Genomic DNA, 20232 nt, shown 5'->3' with positions numbered 1-20232 from the left:
TATGTAACACAATATAAATCGAATATTCGGTTCGAAAAATTCTTATTATTAATTTAATTCGAATATATTCAATCCACGATTTTAATAGAGAAAAAAATGTAAAATAATATTTCAAAATTTACTTTAAAAACTCAATAATATATACTAAATATATTCTTCTATTTCAAAATCCAACTCCAAAAATAAAATTTTATTATTTATATTTATATATATATATATATATATATATTTTCGAATACCGAATCAAATCGAATCGAATATCGTGATTCTCGAATAGTATTTGATAACTAAACGAATAAAAAAAGTATTTGTATTCGTATTCGAATCATAAAATTTGATATTCGAATATCAAAAATTCGAATCGAATACCGAATCGAATCAAAATTATTTGCTTCATTTACATCCCTAGTGCCAGTATATATAAGTACACGTGTGTGTGTGTGTGTTTTGAGATAAAATATGTAGGTGCCTCTTTTTAGTGGTTGTAGCTCATCGGAAAACCTGCAAACTTTGAAACAGTTTCTTCTCTTTGCAAGTGTAAAATGGAGAAAATTCATATTGTCTGCCTCATATTCAGTGATATTATTGATACACATCATCTTTTCTTTTCTTTCTATAATAGGAAATATATATATAGAGAGAAATGTTATAATGTACTCCATATTTCATTTGAGCGGTTTATGTGTGAACAACTTATATTTAACAATGGTTACAGTTTTTTTATATATATTTATCTTTATTCTAATACTTTATAAATTATTATTAAGATCATTAATTTTATAATTTATATAAAAATTAAAGTTTGATATGTTCTTTTTTATTAATTAATTGAAGTCAAAGGGAATATGAACAAATCGAACTTTAATTGTTATGTTAATTAGTATAAAATTAAGGATTTCAATAATAAAATTATAAAGTATTAAAATAAAAATAAATATATAATATATTTAAAAAAAATAACGCTAACAAGGTCTTAACAAGGACTTAACTTGACTGCTTGAGAGATATTCACATAAAATATAGTATAGCATAACTTTTCCCTCTAAATACATAAACTGTACCGTATTAAAACATTCTATTGTAGGAATTAGAAGCCGTTATTTTCATCGCAACATTGAGCCAATTTTGAATTTGAGTGGAGTTACATTTATGAGATTCGTTCATATAAATACTTATAGGGTTTGTTTGTTTGCCACGGATTCTATCATGAAAAAATAATTTAATTTTAAAATATTAAATTTGTGTTTGGTTAAATTTTGATCAAATAATAATAATAATAATAATAATAATCCTAAAAACAAGAAAAATAGTGCAATTTTTTAGAATTTGTATGTCCTAATTTTTCTTAGGTGTTCTTTTTCTTCAGATTCTTACTTACTTACTTACTTACTTACTTATATATATATATGTATAAGGTTCTATAGAAACGCAAATATAGGCAGAGAAAGGAGACAGAATCTCAGTCGTTGATCTTATCTAATCTAACAGTCAGCGTTCGCTCGTTCAACGTTCAATGCGAATTTGTGTTGAACATGAACAACCATCGAACCCCAGTCCCCAAAAGTTCAACAAATCATTTGTACGTTCAACAGTATTAACTGTCATGATCAATGTTTCTGTTTTGCGTTCAACAACTCTGTTTCTGTAGAATGCAACCCCATATATTTATATATTATATTATTTATATTATTTTATTAAAATGCAAATTATAATTTTTATTTAGTAGGTGTTGTGGGCTGTGTATTATTATTATTATTATTATTATTATTATTATTATTATTATTATTATTATTATTATTATTATTATTATTATTATTATTATTATCATCATCATCATCATCATCATAAGAACATTTGAATTTAATTTTAGAATTATGAATCACATAATTAACTTTAATAATGTACGTTGTTGTAACTAAAAAATTGATTAGAGAATTTTTTTGTGCATGTTAATTTCAATTTAATTATTACATGTATTAATTAATTATGTTTATTTAATGATATAAATTCAGAATTCTTTTTTTTCGTGTTTCCAAATATAGGTCACAAAATCTATTATGATTCATTTTCTTAGGAATAACATTTTTAATTAGCATTACTTTCCTGACATACAAACGTCATACGGTGTAGTTTAGCATTGAATCATCTCTGATACTTTGAATCAGAACTCATACATTTCCCAAAAATTAAACAGAATTAAAATCGGCCAAGTTGAATTGAATGTTAAAAATAGAAAGGAGAAGTCTCTGGATCATGGGATTCAGTGTTGGAGTTCCATTTATATTAATTAATTAATTTGCCAATTTCCAATATTCAACAGGGTGCTTTTGTCAAATACGTAATACTATATTTTTAGTGTAGTAGTTATAAAAGCTACCTTATCAAGATTTGTGTATAAAAATATAAAAACCCCATTCCTACTAATAAGTTTTCTTTTTGTTGGTTCTAAATAATAATTCATAATGTCCTATAAAAATATGATTTCTTCATTTGAGTGAATATATTTCGGTTTATTCTTTAATAATAATCAATTTTCACAAAACATAAAAATAATATAAGAATCTTTTACTTCTAAGAAACGTTTTTGTGTTTGTGTGTATAGACGTAACAACAATTAAATACGACTTAGCGGCGAGTTAGTTAGTTAGTTCTTGAAAATATTCCATTAGATAAAAGTTTTATAAAAATCCTAATATTTAATTAGAAGATGCTGTAGAGCGTTGAATAAAATAGAAATTATTTTAATTATATAAATAAATCAATCAATCTCCAAAACTACAACATTGAGGTTTTATTTCGCATTGAAGGAATTGCAAAGTGGATTCGAAATTCATATACAAAATAGCATCCTTCAATCCAAAAGCATACTAAGTTTATTAATTTCGGAAAAATCTTAACCCACTTTTTATTTCAAATATTTCCAATCAATTTATACAATCGTACATTATTGAAACACATTTTAAAAATCTTAGCGTCTCTATACTTTCTATGGGTTTATAGGTTTTCTTTCAGTTTTTTCTCTCTTCCTTTCAATAAAATCTTAATTCAGAAACACATTTTAAAAAAATTAAAATTAAAACTAAAACAAAATACAGTTAAAATCGATTTATATAACTCTTATGAGACCCAAATCATTTTATGATTTTCAACGACATGAACTTAGTTAAAACGAACACGTTCAAACATAAAACTCGAATATCAAATTGTATAATTGTATATATAATAGGAAAGTTCTGGAATACAAAATTCAGTAATATCGAAATAGCTAGTTAGTTGTCATATCACACTATCTAAAACTCATTGATAGTTAAAAAATAATTGAAGCATCTTTTGAAGCATCCATGGACTAGATTTTGAATTATTATTCTTTTGATTTTTATGTATATTTTATAATCCATATCGTACTAAGCTATAACAGATTAGTTGGAATTTTAATACTTAAAGAAAATAAAATAAAGTTGAGCAGCATAATAAAGTTGGATTTATGGATAAACTTAAAATGGGCCGTACCTCTCTTTCCAGCTGGGAATCGACATTCTGGCCCATTATAGAGACAACAATGACAGATTTAATATTATAAGGGTCCGTCCTATTATTTGAGGTTATATTGGCTCGAGATTATTTAAGATTGAGTGAGTCTAAAATTATTTGAGATAAATTTATGAAATAAAAAGGTCAGATTCATTGACTAAGACTAATCCTATGTTATACTATCTGAAAATTAAGTCTGGGACTAATTTCGTCAAATCGAATAATATATTATTATTAAAATAAGATTTTATAAAAGAAAAAACGAAAAACCTAAACCCTTGAAAGCACAGAGAAGCAGACTAAGGGTCGAGCCTCATTAAAACCTCAATTAGAGGAAAAAGAGTACTCGTCTACGGAGATAAAAACAAACTGCGAGGGAGCGGAGTGAGACGACCTCAGAGACTCCGGCATCTCATAATGAGTGCAAAATCCACTTTATTCTTGATAGACACTTAACTCCGTCCAATATTTTTATTTTTTATTTTTCAAGTGAGTCCCACTCTACATATATAAATTGTCAATTAAGGGACAAAAAGAACAAAATACGCATAGATCCCTAATTCTTAAAGTATCAATTAAGGGATTATATTTTTACCGGCAACCATAATACAAGTAAAAAATTTTACAACCCAAAATTGAATCTACGAAATAAAACACATGAATCTTGGAAATATCAACTGCTCAAATTATTAACATTCATATTAATCAAATGCGCATAGAAATAAATTAAAGAAAAAATTAAAATTTTCTTTTTCAACAGCAAATTTCAGTGAAACCCTATGAAAAAAAATAGAACTAAATGAAGCAATAAGAAATGAAGGCACAAAACTTGCATGCTTCTACAAAGTTTGAGACAATATTTTTGAGATTATATCAAACAAAATGAAAGTACATTAAAAATACCAAATAAAGAAAGTTAATTCTTTCTAATATATAATGGAAACCTGCTTGAGAAATACTCCCTCCACCCACGAAAGAACTTCTTATATTTCATTTTTGGGACGTCCACAAAAAAACTTCCTACCTATTTTTGGACTATGCCCCACCACTTATAATTACTTACTTTTCACTTTTTCACAACTCTCAAAATTAATTATAACACATTTTCACCACTCCCAATACACTCAACAACTTTTTCTATACTCTCAATACAATCAACAACTTTTTTTCTTAAAACTCGTGCCACTCCCTCCTAGGAAGTTCTTTCATGGACGGAGGGAGTATAAAATAAAAAAAAAATATATGAAGTTAAATGTTTGTTAAGAATAGGGAGATTTTGCACTCTTTATGAGATGTTGAGGGGTTAACAGTCCAAAATCAAAAGATGAGGTGATAAATATATTAAGGGGTTATATGATAGATGTCTATTTGCTATTTTCCCCTAAAATTTAATTATATCTAATCCATTGAATCGAATACCCCCACCCCACCCACCCACCCACACACACACACACACACACACACACACACACACACACACATATATATATATATATATATATATATATATATATATATATATATATATTATGTATTGTCAAAAATCACTCAAAAGAGAAAGGAAAAACATTGACAAAAACTGTCTCAAACCAAAGTCTACTAGGCTGAATAAAAGTAATGCTTTATCCGTCCACAAAAAATAGTCATAAAAGGGCACGATACAAGTTTTAATAAAAAAATAGTTAAAGTGTATTGTAAGTGGAGAAGGGGTCTCATTTAAAAAATAGTATTAATAATGATAATTAAATGTATTATGAGTGAAGAAAGAAACTCATTATATGATATAAAGTTTTCAAAAATGAAAAGAGATTAATTTTTATGAAAGTCTCAAACTAAAAAAAAAATACTCTCTCCGTCCACGAAAAAGAGTCTTGTTTCTCCTTTTTTTTTGTCCACGTAAAAGAGTCATGTTTCACTTTTTATACAATTTTACCCTTCTTTGACTTCCATATTTACTTTATTTGCCATTCATGGACCCACCACAATAACTAATAAACAATCTACTTATTTCTTTAATTAAATCCTAATCTATTTTCTTAATTAAAACTCTTCCCCAAACGCAACACATTTTCACTTTCTTTCATTTTTTGGAACCCTAATTTTCTCTCACACTTGCGCCGCCTCTACAGGCGAAGGTGACGCCTCTCTCCGGCGAGTTTACCCCTCCTATGGTCTGAGTCGGTGACCATTGATGGCCTAAGTAGGCGGCACAAGGGAACGCTACGGTGGCAGCGGGATTTTAGAGAGGGGAGCGACATCGTGCAGCGCAACGCCGCTTCTTTTCCCCGGCGAGGAACGTCGCCGCCGACTGCCTCTCTCTGCGCCTTGCGAAACATCCCCATCGGCGTCGACTCGCAGAAAAACTCCAAGAGGAGCTCCTAAATGTGGTTTGAAATTTGTTGCTAGATTTTCTAAATTTGTTGAATTTCTTTACCCATTTGCTGAATTTGATTGAAATTTGCTAAATTTGTTGAACTTCTTTACCCATCTACTGAATTTGTTTGAAATTTGGTGAATTTGTTTGCTCAATTGATTTCTTAATGCCACAAATTTATTTGAATTTTGTTGAATTTATTTTATTTATTCATTTACTGAAATTGTTTGCAATTTGCTGAATTTGTTTGCTAAAAATAGGAAAAATAGGTTCTTGTCTCAGTGTTGAAGGAGAAGAACATCAGCAGTATGGCCTTTGATTTGGAATTTTTTCTTTTCATCGTCTCTGTTTGTGTGTATTTGCCAAGTTTGAATGTAGAGATTGAGTAAAGTTTGCATTCTCTTTTTGGCAACACTTTGGAATTAATTAGCTTGAGAAGTTTTGCTTTCCTTTGAATTAAGGGATTATAGCCAAAAAATACACGAACTTTGATAAAAGTTGCAATTTTCACCTGAACTTTCATATTAGTCAAAATATACCTGAACTTATATTTTTTGTTGTAAATTTCACCTGAACTTGCAATGATTGAACTCCGTCGAGGTGAAATTTACAACAAAAAATATAAGTTCAGGTATATTTTGACCAATTTGAAAGTTCAGGTGAAAATTGCAACTTTTATCAAAGTTCGTGTATTTTTTGGCTATAATCCCTTGAATTAAATTATTGCACAGTGAGGAAATGAATTCAGCTGGAAACCACAATTTGCTCCGATTTTAGTATTAAGGAAATTTGATTTAAATTGAATTCTTAATTAATGAGGAACTCAAATTAAGTTCCAAATAAGTAAGAAATTTTGATTTAAAATGAATTAATTTCAATAATTAATTCAAGTTTTTAATTAAAATTAAATTATTGCCATCAAAAGTTAATTGAGGATTAAGGAGTTTTAAAAGTCATATTACCACTACCCCTATAAATTTACTTCTCTCTCCACTTACACCTACTTTAACAACTTTCTTAAAACCCGTGCCGAACCCCAAATGAGACTCTTTTTCATGGACGGAGGGAGTAACTATTTTTCGTGGACGAAAAAAGTACAATTCAGAGTAAAAATTAATGATTTTATTACTAAAATTAACGTTTCCTACATACTCATTTAGGATAACGCTATGAGGTTCCTTCATACAAAAAAAAAGGAAGAAGAAGAAGAGTATGAAATAAGATGTAGTAATATATTTTACTTAGATATCTTTTATTATATAACATGTTAATATTAAACTTGTTATTCGTTCACGAAGAACAATTGTTTTATTTAAAACATGACTTCAAAACATTTTCTTATATTTCAACCTTGCAAACATCCTTATTTATCAAAAAATCACTCATAATCCTTTCTCAGTTCAACTACAATTACCCATTTAACACGATGAGACCTTCTTATCCACTAAATGCACATCCACCAACTATTTTATTAAAATTCATATCAAATCCAATGTTGTATACTCTTTTATAAGGAGTATAATATATAAAAATAAGGAGTATTAATAATTGTTATAACTATAATTGTATTGTGCACCTACCGCACGTGTGATATACAAAATCAAACAAATAAGCATAATATTTTCATATTCTTGATTTATAAAAAAATTGTTTATTTTTTATCAAATAAAATATTATAGGTATATTATTCACCATGATCAACTTATATTGGTTTGGGATTCTGTTGAATTTTTTTTAGACTTTAAAAAGTTCATGAATTTTCGTAGGTTTAGGAAATCCATAGACTCTATATAGAGTTTGGTTGACTTGTTTTTTTTTTTAATTGATTTTTATGGATTTTCATCGACTTGATAGGAATTAAGAAGGCAGCAACCCAGCCCCGGCTAGAGCCCAACTATCGCTGGAACCGGAGTAACCCAATGTCGGCCGATGCCCAGCGACCGCTGGAATTAAAAACTGAATATTTTAGAGCTTGATGCTCACTTATGAATCTTCAGTGAATATTTTTAGGGATATTTTCGAACTAATTATTGGTATACCAAAAACTAAAATAAATTATGATATATATTTACTACTATTTGATTAACAATAAATTGATCTTGATAACTAAAATTTTAGAAAATATTTTGGAATCTGAATATTATAAATGAATCCATATATAATAATTCTCGTGAAAAAAATATTCAGTTTTTAATAGGTCTTCACTCAAAACAAATCTATCAATCAAATATGTACCATCCCTATGCACCACATTTATCGTAGATAAAATTATTATATTTGAAATATAAACAAGAGAATGATAAAGGTGATTGTTTCATAGGTTTTAACAAATATATAGTTGCTGCAAATTAATCTTTATTTAAAAAAGAAAAAAAAATCAATCAAATAACTGCAAGCCTTAGCATTAATAGAACAATAGTCATTCTTAGACTTACTTGATAAACAAAAAATCTGACTCTCTTCTATCCAAATAAGAGACTCAATTAAAGCAATCAAGCCACAAATGTCACACCCCAATTCTTGAATGAATAAATATAATCGAGGTGCAACTAATTCATAGAAATAAACAAGGAACAACCTTGTAAAAACCCGAAATAGGATAGAAAGTCGGGCTATGCCCCTTTGGATCACAAGTTTTGTTTCATGTTTCTGACAACCAACATTCATTAGCATAAAAGTAGAATTTCAAATTTAAGCTCGACATGAAGTCATCTTAAGTTGAGAAAACAAAAGATGTATAAGAGTAATTGCTACAGCGGAAGTCTAACATATGAATTTTAACTCTAGCCTCAGCTCCGTCCCGTCAGCACCAGCCAGCCAACCTGAAAACATTTGAAAGTATTTTTGGGCTAAGTACTAATGTACTTAGTGGGCATGCATTTTCATAAACATTTCATATTTTCGTAAGAGCAGTTTATCCAATTATACTTGACATGACTTAGAAGGTTTTAAAATGAAATAACTTCTAAGCATGTTAAAACATTTTTCATTTGTGCGCACATGTCACACTCCCTTTCTGTTACTCGCTGTGATCCCGGACCTTTTAGCCACCGACGGATCCATATCTCCCGCTTTACTTGAACTGAGGGCGTAACCCAGTCAAGTTCCCATTTGGGACCCAATGCTCCGGAACACATCCCGTCGAGCACCCTTATAACGCCTCATACATGATTAGTGCCCGAATGGAGATCAACCCACCGAGTCAGCTAATAGGTGTACACAATTCTCAAATAACGTGTTAGGTCATAAGAGAACCTCGATCGATTAACTTATGCGAGCCTTAAACAGAGCAGAGTGCACATAAACATTTTATTGGATAAACAGTTTTCATTACATTAAATAAACAATTTGCATTTCATTGAAACATTTAGAGCTTAATAACTCAATCATACTTTGTACATTTGGAAAGTAAGCCCACCTGGATAGGCAAAGCCTGAAGATCATACACATAAAAACCTGTCTTGGGAAAGCAGCGCTAATCCCCCTGGTCACAAAGCCTACAAGAAATTCTATTCTTAATAGGTCTCGTGAAGCTAATCTTAAGTCATGGTGTAGTGCTTAATATTCTATGATTCACTTAGCCGGGTTTTCAAAATTCAATGAATAAATAATTGAAAATATTTTTCTTGAGTTAAGAACACCAACAATATTCTTACTCATCTTTCTTTAATAATTGGAATTAAAAATAAATTCATTTTCTTTTATCCGGCGTGAATCATCTTAAATCTAAGTTTAAATTAAATTCTAAACTTAATATAAATGGGCGGGGTGTTACATTCCTCCCTCCTTATAAAAATTTCGTCCTCGAAATTGCATATCTGGTATTCTAGCTTGTGATACTAGTCATTCTAGTCATTGTTGTGCTTATCGTGATAAAATAAGATCTTATTGTGACAACTACATAGTGTGAGTCTATACATTAGGATGAAACTCTACTCAAAGTAAAAATCTTAATTGACAATCACCGAGATCTTAGTTATGTGGGCTGGCCAGACCCAACAAAACGAATCACTCAGTCAAATGGGAGCTTCGCCCCCAATCATGTCAACTTCTTATCTCTTATAAGGCTCTAATTCAACTTTTAACTTAAAGCACTTACTACTAAATACTTCAATCATAAATCTTTGGTATCATATAGGTCCATTCTATGTCGTTCTAGCGGTGTTATCACGACTAACATTCGTAAGACATTCTTGGGTAGTTCTCAAACGATTTGTAAAAGAACCCATCATTCTAATCATATAGGCAGTGAACCTAAAATGATAACATAAAACTTTCTCATCATTCATACATACATACATACATATATTTGCTTTCTTTGAAATTTTGAGTCATATGGACATTAAATGTCCCTTTCATGAAAAACTTTGCTTATGCCGGAAAGATTCAAGGAATCTAACTCGACCATACATACATACATACATTGATTCGTTAAGGGCTCGGGTTGTCCCAAACACGAAATACATTCATTGAGTCGTTATGGGTTCGGGTAGTCCCAAACACGACATTGAGCTTAGTTATATGAGTCAGAGACCCAAAATAACAACATGAAGGATAATTTGCATTCACATAACATCATAAATATAAGGCGCACATTTTCTTGAAAATTTTAATACTTTGAATATACATATATATTTTTGAAACTTATTATCATACCTTAGTTGCGGCAGTGTGACGGCGAGCTGAGGGCTACTGAAATTCTTAGAAGTCTAGAGATACTATTCTAGACTCGACATCAAAAACTTATGGTTATCAGAGACATGAAAGAAAACTCATGCTCTGATACCATTCTGTCACACCCCAATTCTTGAATGAATAAATATAATCGAGGTGCAACTAATTCATAGAAATAAACAAGGAACAACCTTGTAAAAACCCGAAATAGGATAGAAAGTCGGGCTATGCCCCTTTGGATCACAAGTTTTGTTTCATGTTTCTGACAACCAACATTCATTAGCATAAAAGTAGAATTTCAAATTTAAGCTCGACATGAAGTCATCTTAAGTTGAGAAAACAAAAGATGTATAAGAGTAATTGCTACAGCGGAAGTCTAACATATGAATTTTAACTCTAGCCTCAGCTCCGTCCCGTCAGCACCAGCCAGCCAACCTGAAAACATTTGAAAGTATTTTTGGGCTAAGTACTAATGTACTTAGTGGGCATGCATTTTCATAAACATTTCATATTTTCGTAAGAGCAGTTTATCCAATTATACTTGACATGACTTAGAAGGTTTTAAAATGAAATAACTTCTAAGCATGTTAAAACATTTTTCATTTGTGCGCACATGTCACACTCCCTTTCTGTTACTCGCTGTGATCCCGGACCTTTTAGCCACCGACGGATCCATATCTCCCGCTTTACTTGAACTGAGGGCGTAACCCAGTCAAGTTCCCATTTGGGACCCAATGCTCCGGAACACATCCCGTCGAGCACCCTTATAACGCCTCATACATGATTAGTGCCCGAATGGAGATCAACCCACCGAGTCAGCTAATAGGTGTACACAATTCTCAAATAACGTGTTAGGTCATAAGAGAACCTCGATCGATTAACTTATGCGAGCCTTAAACAGAGCAGAGTGCACATAAACATTTTATTGGATAAACAGTTTTCATTACATTAAATAAACAATTTGCATTTCATTGAAACATTTAGAGCTTAATAACTCAATCATACTTTGTACATTTGGAAAGTAAGCCCACCTGGATAGGCAAAGCCTGAAGATCATACACATAAAAACCTGTCTTGGGAAAGCAGCGCTAATCCCCCTGGTCACAAAGCCTACAAGAAATTCTATTCTTAATAGGTCTCGTGAAGCTAATCTTAAGTCATGGTGTAGTGCTTAATATTCTATGATTCACTTAGCCGGGTTTTCAAAATTCAATGAATAAATAATTGAAAATATTTTTCTTGAGTTAAGAACACCAACAATATTCTTACTCATCTTTCTTTAATAATTGGAATTAAAAATAAATTCATTTTCTTTTATCCGGCGTGAATCATCTTAAATCTAAGTTTAAATTAAATTCTAAACTTAATATAAATGGGCGGGGTGTTACATTCCTCCCTCCTTATAAAAATTTCGTCCTCGAAATTGCATATCTGGTATTCTAGCTTGTGATACTAGTCATTCTAGTCATTGTTGTGCTTATCGTGATAAAATAAGATCTTATTGTGACAACTACATAGTGTGAGTCTATACATTAGGATGAAACTCTACTCAAAGTAAAAATCTTAATTGACAATCACCGAGATCTTAGTTATGTGGGCTGGCCAGACCCAACAAAACGAATCACTCAGTCAAATGGGAGCTTCGCCCCCAATCATGTCAACTTCTTATCTCTTATAAGGCTCTAATTCAACTTTTAACTTAAAGCACTTACTACTAAATACTTCAATCATAAATCTTTGGTATCATATAGGTCCATTCTATGTCGTTCTAGCGGTGTTATCACGACTAACATTCGTAAGACATTCTTGGGTAGTTCTCAAACGATTTGTAAAAGAACCCATCATTCTAATCATATAGGCAGTGAACCTAAAATGATAACATAAAACTTTCTCATCATTCATACATACATACATACATATATTTGCTTTCTTTGAAATTTTGAGTCATATGGACATTAAATGTCCCTTTCATGAAAAACTTTGCTTATGCCGGAAAGATTCAAGGAATCTAACTCGACCATACATACATACATACATTGATTCGTTAAGGGCTCGGGTTGTCTCAAACACGAAATACATTCATTGAGTCGTTATGGGTTCGGGTAGTCCCAAACACGACATTGAGCTTAGTTATATGAGTCAGAGACCCAAAATAACAACATGAAGGATAATTTGCATTCACATAACATCATAAATATAAGGCGCACATTTTCTTGAAAATTTTAATACTTTGAATATACATATATATTTTTGAAACTTATTATCATACCTTAGTTGCGGCAGTGTGACGGCGAGCTGAGGGCTACTGAAATTCTTAGAAGTCTAGAGATACTATTCTAGACTCGACATCAAAAACTTATGGTTATCAGAGACATGAAAGAAAACTCATGCTCTGATACCATTCTGTCACACCCCAATTCTTGAATGAATAAATATAATCGAGGTGCAACTAATTCATAGAAATAAACAAGGAACAACCTTGTAAAAACCCGAAATAGGATAGAAAGTCGGGCTATGCCCCTTTGGATCACAAGTTTTGTTTCATGTTTCTGACAACCAACATTCATTAGCATAAAAGTAGAATTTCAAATTTAAGCTCGACATGAAGTCATCTTAAGTTGAGAAAACAAAAGATGTATAAGAGTAATTGCTACAGCGGAAGTCTAACATATGAATTTTAACTCTAGCCTCAGCTCCGTCCCGTCAGCACCAGCCAGCCAACCTGAAAACATTTGAAAGTATTTTTGGGCTAAGTACTAATGTACTTAGTGGGCATGCATTTTCATAAACATTTCATATTTTCGTAAGAGCAGTTTATCCAATTATACTTGACATGACTTAGAAGGTTTTAAAATGAAATAACTTCTAAGCATGTTAAAACATTTTTCATTTGTGCGCACATGTCACACTCCCTTTCTGTTACTCGCTGTGATCCCGGACCTTTTAGCCACCGACGGATCCATATCTCCCGCTTTACTTGAACTGAGGGCGTAACCCAGTCAAGTTCCCATTTGGGACCCAATGCTCCGGAACACATCCCGTCGAGCACCCTTATAACGCCTCATACATGATTAGTGCCCGAATGGAGATCAACCCACCGAGTCAGCTAATAGGTGTACACAATTCTCAAATAACGTGTTAGGTCATAAGAGAACCTCGATCGATTAACTTATGCGAGCCTTAAACAGAGCAGAGTGCACATAAACATTTTATTGGATAAACAGTTTTCATTACATTAAATAAACAATTTGCATTTCATTGAAACATTTAGAGCTTAATAACTCAATCATACTTTGTACATTTGGAAAGTAAGCCCACCTGGATAGGCAAAGCCTGAAGATCATACACATAAAAACCTGTCTTGGGAAAGCAGCGCTAATCCCCCTGGTCACAAAGCCTACAAGAAATTCTATTCTTAATAGGTCTCGTGAAGCTAATCTTAAGTCATGGTGTAGTGCTTAATATTCTATGATTCACTTAGCCGGGTTTTCAAAATTCAATGAATAAATAATTGAAAATATTTTTCTTGAGTTAAGAACACCAACAATATTCTTACTCATCTTTCTTTAATAATTGGAATTAAAAATAAATTCATTTTCTTTTATCCGGCGTGAATCATCTTAAATCTAAGTTTAAATTAAATTCTAAACTTAATATAAATGGGCGGGGTGTTACAACAAATATGTTCCATCCTCTTGCAGCATCCAACAGTCAATTTTGTTTTTCTACAGAAATTAAGCGCTACAGCTAATAAGAAAAATTTAGGGCACTACAGCCAATTCGGATGGCACAATATCGGTGGTCACATAGAAGAGATGAGAGAATTCACAGAAATCTCATGTGATGAGGTGAGATTTCTCTCTTTGTACTTTTGAAGGAGAATCCATCAAAATCCACGAAATTTTGAATATCTAATAATTTTTTAAGAATTTTTAAAATTCATATTAAATATCTCTAAATTTTTAAAGACTTTTAAAAATGTGAATTGAATACCCCAAATTTTTAAAATTCAAAAAAATCCTACAAACTCTACAACCAATTCACCCCTAAATTTTAACGCGTTTTGTGGAAAGTTTATAGCATTGGAGATATGCAAGAACATTTTTGACTTTTCAATTCCATATTAACAAATCCCACTAACTTACATGCACTGATGCACCCGGAAATAATAATCAAAGAAATACTAAAGTATCCTCCCCCCCAAAAAATTAAGTAATACATCCGTCCCACCTCTATAGTCCACTTCAATTTTTCACACATATTAAAAAAATACAATAAATAATGCTTGAAAAATTCAAATAATACTTGGAAAATACAAAATATATGTAATTATTCAATTTTGTCCTTATTTATTCTATGTTTGACTATATTTAAATAAGGTTACTTTGATAAAAAAAAAATGTAATGCTAATTTAATTTAGAAAGTGGACTATATTGTGGGACATCTAAAAAATGAATAAGAGACTATGAAGGTGGAACAAAGGGAGTACAAAATAAATTATTGGAATAATTTAAAGTTTATAAGTTATCTCGAAAGGTAAATTTTCATCTGTACAGAAAATATTCTTATATATATATATATATATATATATATATATATATATATAGGGGTGGGCTAAAATAAAACACCTTTTAGATTATAAAATAGGAACTATTTTCAGCCCTTAGATCATCAAGATCTACGCTTGATTCATCACCTTGTTGGATGAATTCATGATCACGAGTTCGAATCTCATAGGTAACAAAAAATATATTTTTCACAATTTATACATTTACACAACGAATTCATACGTTATCTACACAGAATTCATACATTTTTAGTAGTTCGTATTTTATATGTTAAGAAATGTTTATATTGTAGCCCTCCCCTTAAACGTTAAACATTGAACAACAAATATTCAAAGAACAGAGAACATTGAACATGTCAGCAGGGGCGGATGTATTAAGGGCCTGCAGCCCAGTGCAACTCCAAAATTTTGTTCTATATATATTACATATATTTAACTTAATATCTACATAGTTCAATTTTAGCCCAGTCCAACTTTCAAAAAAAAAAAAAAGACTTTCAACATAAAAATAAAAATTAGTTTATTCTTGTAGAAGATAGATTTTTTTTTAAATATATATAGATGAAGTTTTTTATATTCTTTCAACTATAATTGTACAATTTGCAGGGATAACTTTAGTATATACTATTATTGAATCAATAGAAAAAGAATAATTATTTATTATAGTCGGTTATCGAATTTTAATCCTAAGTCCATTAAAATTTTACTTACACATAAAAATGAATTGTATAGACTGCCCAAAAAATTTGGCTCGGGGGCTACCGCCCCCAAACTCCCATTCAATACCTTCGAGTTCAACACCCCCTATCGACAAATCTTGGATCCGCCCCTGCATGTCAGTAATTCCCCTTAAACGTTAAACGTTCGTAACAGTCATTTCCTTGAACATGACGTTGAATATATAGGGGATCGAATCCCATAACCCCCAAAAATTCAATGTTTATTCACGCTCATGTTCAACGAAATGACTGTTACGAACGTTTGACGTTCAAATGGAATTACTGAGTGATATGTTCAATGTTCAATGTTCTCTGTTATTTGAATATTTAGTGTTGTCCATTAAACTATTCCATATATATAATTAAATTATACATTTTAGTATTATATAAACATTGAATTAAGGTTCCTTAAAAGAAAAGTGATGAATTAAGGTTAATGCAATCTGAGAATAAGTTGAGGCAGTTCTGTATAATTGTAACGAGTAGAAACCATAATTATTACTCATAGTCAGATACGCTGTAAAATTTTATTTTTTTCGTAACAAACAAAATATATTTACGTACACAGTAGACTCAATTCAAATTCATAGATCCAAAAAATTCAAAGAGGTCTATATATAATAGTAACTGGTTTAACCAAATAATAGACATTTTGACGATTTAAATTGTCTATTACTCTAGAATATTAATTCCACGACCATACAAATCATTAATCCACCAGCATATGTATATATTCATTTTTAAGTATACCATTTAATTTTTTTTCACTAAAAATATTATGTCATCTTTCTATATTGGTTTGATTTTCTGGTATAGGAAATGGGCCTATTCAAAAGAGGAGACGGGCCTGCTCTATCGCATTTTCTCTTCTACCAAAAAAGTTTATGAGCTCAAAAATTACATGGGATTTTATATTTTTAACTCTACTACGATTTAATATAGGGTAATTCTATTCATAGCCCCTATTTTACTCTTTATAGCCCCCATTTTAACTAATAATTAAAAATAATTAAAATTTTACTAATTTACCCTATACTTCATAACCCTCGTCGTATTAAATTAATTTACCCTAAGTATAGGGTAAATTAGTAAAATTTTAATTATTTTTAATTATTAATTAAAATGGGGACTATGAAGAGTAAAATAGGGGCTATGAATTATTTTTATTATCTCAAAGATTTAATAACATTGACGGCCAATGTGAGGTGTAAGAAGTGAAAAATAAATGTTTTCCCCCCTTTTCTGAAGAGGCCCATTTTATGTAATTTAAGTATTTTCAATCCAAATTCGTATATATGATGAGGCCCACTCAAATGACGAGGCCCTGGCCCAATCGCAAATCCAAACTCAAAACGATCAAAGTTTTCTACAGCTTTATGAGATTTTCGATTATCAAAGATTTTTTTCAGAAATTGCCGATCACGGAATGTAGAAATTGGTTAATTTTAGCCAATCTAGTTAATTCAATTATATTGTTTTTCTACTATAGATATGAAACTTAAACAAAATAGCTGAGAAATTAATTGATTAAGCATCCTAGATAATTAGATTTTGATTATGTGTTAGCTTAGGATGATAGGACAATTCATAGGGTGGCCTAGCAGTAGACTCACGATTGCTTGATCCAACCTTTATTGGATTCTATTCTATGCGCGTTTGCTTTGATGGATTTGATAGATAAAATTAATAAGATTGGATGATGATTAAATATATATAATCAATTTAATATTAAGATGATAAATAATCATTCAATTAAGGTGTTTTTATATTTTATCCCTCTAAATAGTCGGATATTATAATGAGATATAAATTTATTACTTAAAACATTTTTATATTTTATTTGTTTTGAATGATAATATATTTATTCAATATTTATAAGGTGGTATCTTATGATTCTTATGTATAAAATTATACTTTGTCTAAGAAAAAATGTGTTGCTCGAAATTTTACACAGTCTGCCTGAATTTTTTATTATGTCAAAGCAAATATATCTTTAAAACGGTTGGTTTGAGTGATAAGACATGAATGATAAAATAATTCAACTTAAGAGTTTGATTTGTATGACTGGACCCGTGATGAGATAACTCGGCTCGCGTTCTAATCACGCAATTAAATTACCCATCAATCTTACCTTAGAGTGTGGGCCGAGTTACCCATCACGGACCTAATCGTTCAAATCAAATACTTGTGCTTGATTAAGTTAGATTATTAATTATTATTATTATTTGATCGGGCCCAACACCGACAATATTCTTCACAGCACATAATATTTTATCTCATTTTTATCGACGATGCTACGATAAAATCGAGAGATGCCAACTCCAAGTGTAGTCTACGTATTTTGACACGTATTCAACACCTATTTATAGTTCTTTAATTATACTATAGTAATATTTTCTGATAATAATATCATATAATTTTAAGGGTATTATCAACTGTAATATATATATATATATATATATATATATATATATATATATATATCAAAAGTATTTCAAGGACATTTTAGACATAAATAGTTTTCATAAAATTTTAAGGGTATTATGGCAGCCATAATTATGGCTCCATATAATTTCCCTTGTATTAAAAGGTAAGACGAAACAAATGCATCATAAGGAGAGCCGTACTACATTATTTAAGATGCGTGAAAATCACAATTAAAAAGGCATGCTTGCTGCAGCCAATTAACACTTAATACTTAAAAAAAAAACGCAATTTCTGCGTTAATCATCATCGTACATTATCTCTTAATTCGTCGCAAAAGCTGATATAATTCACGTGCCCCATCACATCTTTAGAAGGTTGAGAAGCCTGCCAAAATTCAACAACAAATAAATATCAATTATTGCAATTAAACGATATATACTATATGTACATTCCCATGTTAAAATGTAAAAATATATACTCCATTCGTCCCAATCGATTCAACCTAATATTTTTCAGTAGGAGAGAGTAAGATTATTATACAATGTAAAGATGTTTAAGCTCATAATTAATGTAATATTAATGTAAAATAACTACTTAAAATTTAAAAATTATATTTTCAGAATCTCAAACTCAAAATATAGAAAATATATCCCTGGTCAAGGATTTTTTATGAGCATGACATGTATGTATAAACAAAAAGTGAATATTTAAAAACGGAAAGAAAATATCTAAGGTTGAATCTCTCACTTTTGGTATAATAAATATACAAGTGTAATACAACAATGACATATATTGTACCGTTGCATGCACCGCATGTAAAGAAAAATAAGAACCAGACATCCCAAAAGATCTGGCCCAGAATTAAATTATCTTTCATAAAAAAACAGAAAAATAGCACTCCCTCCGTCCGCCAAAAGTGGGGCACAGTTACTATATCGGGCGTCAGCAAATAGTTTACCACTTTCCTTTTAAGGAAATGGTCCCACCATCCACTTTAATCTTTTAACCTTACAAACACTCTTTATTTACAAAAAAACTCACACCAAATTCAATTTCAATCACATATTTCATAAAGTGGTGAGACCTTTTTTCCACTACATCAAAATAATAACCAATTTTATTAAATCATGTGTCCAACTGTATTAAAAGAATTAGTAGTACCTTTTCTCTTCTTCAACGGAGGTTTTCTTATACTTGGGAATGGGGACGTAGCCGGATTCAATGCGGCGGAGATCCTCGATGAGAATCTCGTAGTGGAGCTTGACCTCCTCCGCGGACTTGCCGCCGCCCACGGCCCGGGCCACGTTATGCCACCGGTCCGGGGTCTCCGTGTCGAACCGGGCCAGCGCCTTCTCGAACAGCTTGTTCTCTTGCTGCGTCCACGAACCGGACCGGTGTGAGCTAAGGGAACCCGACGCCATCAATTGATTATTTAATTTGATCACACAAAAATTCAAATGCAATGTAAGGCCTCGAAAATCTAGAAAGAAATACTAAGTGTGGGATGGTAGTAATTTGCTTGCATGCAAGTTTCCTATTTATAGGGGTGAAGGGGGTGGGTGGGGTGGGGTCACTGGGGTGGGGGCAAGTTGGCGAATATGCAATTTGGTAAAGTTGGAAGTGAATGACTCGTTTGAACTGGAGCCACACGGTGGAGTTGTGTGTGTGTGTGTTTTTAATATATATATTCTTTTTAATATATTTTTATTCCCCTTTTGCAATTTGGTGTTCATATATATGCAAAGAGCATCCTCCAATTTCGTGTTTAATTAGAGAGTTAGCTAGAGTGTATGTAGAGTAGTGTGATGCTCTATTATTTGGTGGGTTTGAAATTTTAATTATGTCGTTAATCGAGAATATAGTTATGATTTTTTTAATATATATATATATATATATATATATATATATATATATATATATAGGAAGATGTTCTAATAAA

General features: G+C 31.0%; 1 protein-coding gene and 3 long non-coding RNA genes across 4 annotated transcripts; all 4 read right to left on the bottom strand.

The window, feature by feature from the left end:
* Positions 1-8462: 8462 nt before the first annotated feature.
* LOC131005465 (uncharacterized) lies at positions 8463-9554 on the bottom strand. The gene is made up of 2 exons (XR_009095264.1): positions 9324-9554; positions 8463-8727 (listed from the first exon to the last, which is right to left on the bottom strand). It is a non-coding gene; the product is annotated as an uncharacterized LOC131005465 (long non-coding RNA).
* A 1195-nt stretch (positions 9555-10749) lies between these two features.
* LOC131005464 (uncharacterized) lies at positions 10750-11841 on the bottom strand. Its single transcript, XR_009095263.1, has 2 exons — positions 11611-11841; positions 10750-11014 (listed from the first exon to the last, which is right to left on the bottom strand). It is a non-coding gene; the product is annotated as an uncharacterized LOC131005464 (long non-coding RNA).
* Positions 11842-13036: 1195 nt separating this feature from the next.
* On the bottom strand, positions 13037-14128 carry LOC131005466 (uncharacterized). The gene is made up of 2 exons (XR_009095265.1): positions 13898-14128; positions 13037-13301 (listed from the first exon to the last, which is right to left on the bottom strand). It is a non-coding gene; the product is annotated as an uncharacterized LOC131005466 (long non-coding RNA).
* A 4343-nt stretch (positions 14129-18471) lies between these two features.
* Positions 18472-19799, bottom strand: LOC131005449 (protein RADIALIS-like 3). The gene is made up of 2 exons (XM_057932458.1): positions 19455-19799; positions 18472-18677 (listed from the first exon to the last, which is right to left on the bottom strand). Exons 1-2 carry the CDS (start codon positions 19712-19714, stop codon positions 18653-18655), a joined length of 285 nt encoding a protein of 94 aa, XP_057788441.1. The 5' UTR covers positions 19715-19799; the 3' UTR covers positions 18472-18652.
* Positions 19800-20232: the final 433 nt, after the last annotated feature.

Source organism: Salvia miltiorrhiza, chromosome 1, assembly GCF_028751815.1.
Source record: "Salvia miltiorrhiza cultivar Shanhuang (shh) chromosome 1, IMPLAD_Smil_shh, whole genome shotgun sequence".
In the NCBI taxonomy this organism is placed as follows: domain Eukaryota; kingdom Viridiplantae; phylum Streptophyta; class Magnoliopsida; order Lamiales; family Lamiaceae; genus Salvia; species Salvia miltiorrhiza.
The sequence above is the reverse complement of the archived record's forward strand: the minus strand, read 5'-3'. Positions and strand labels throughout refer to the sequence as shown.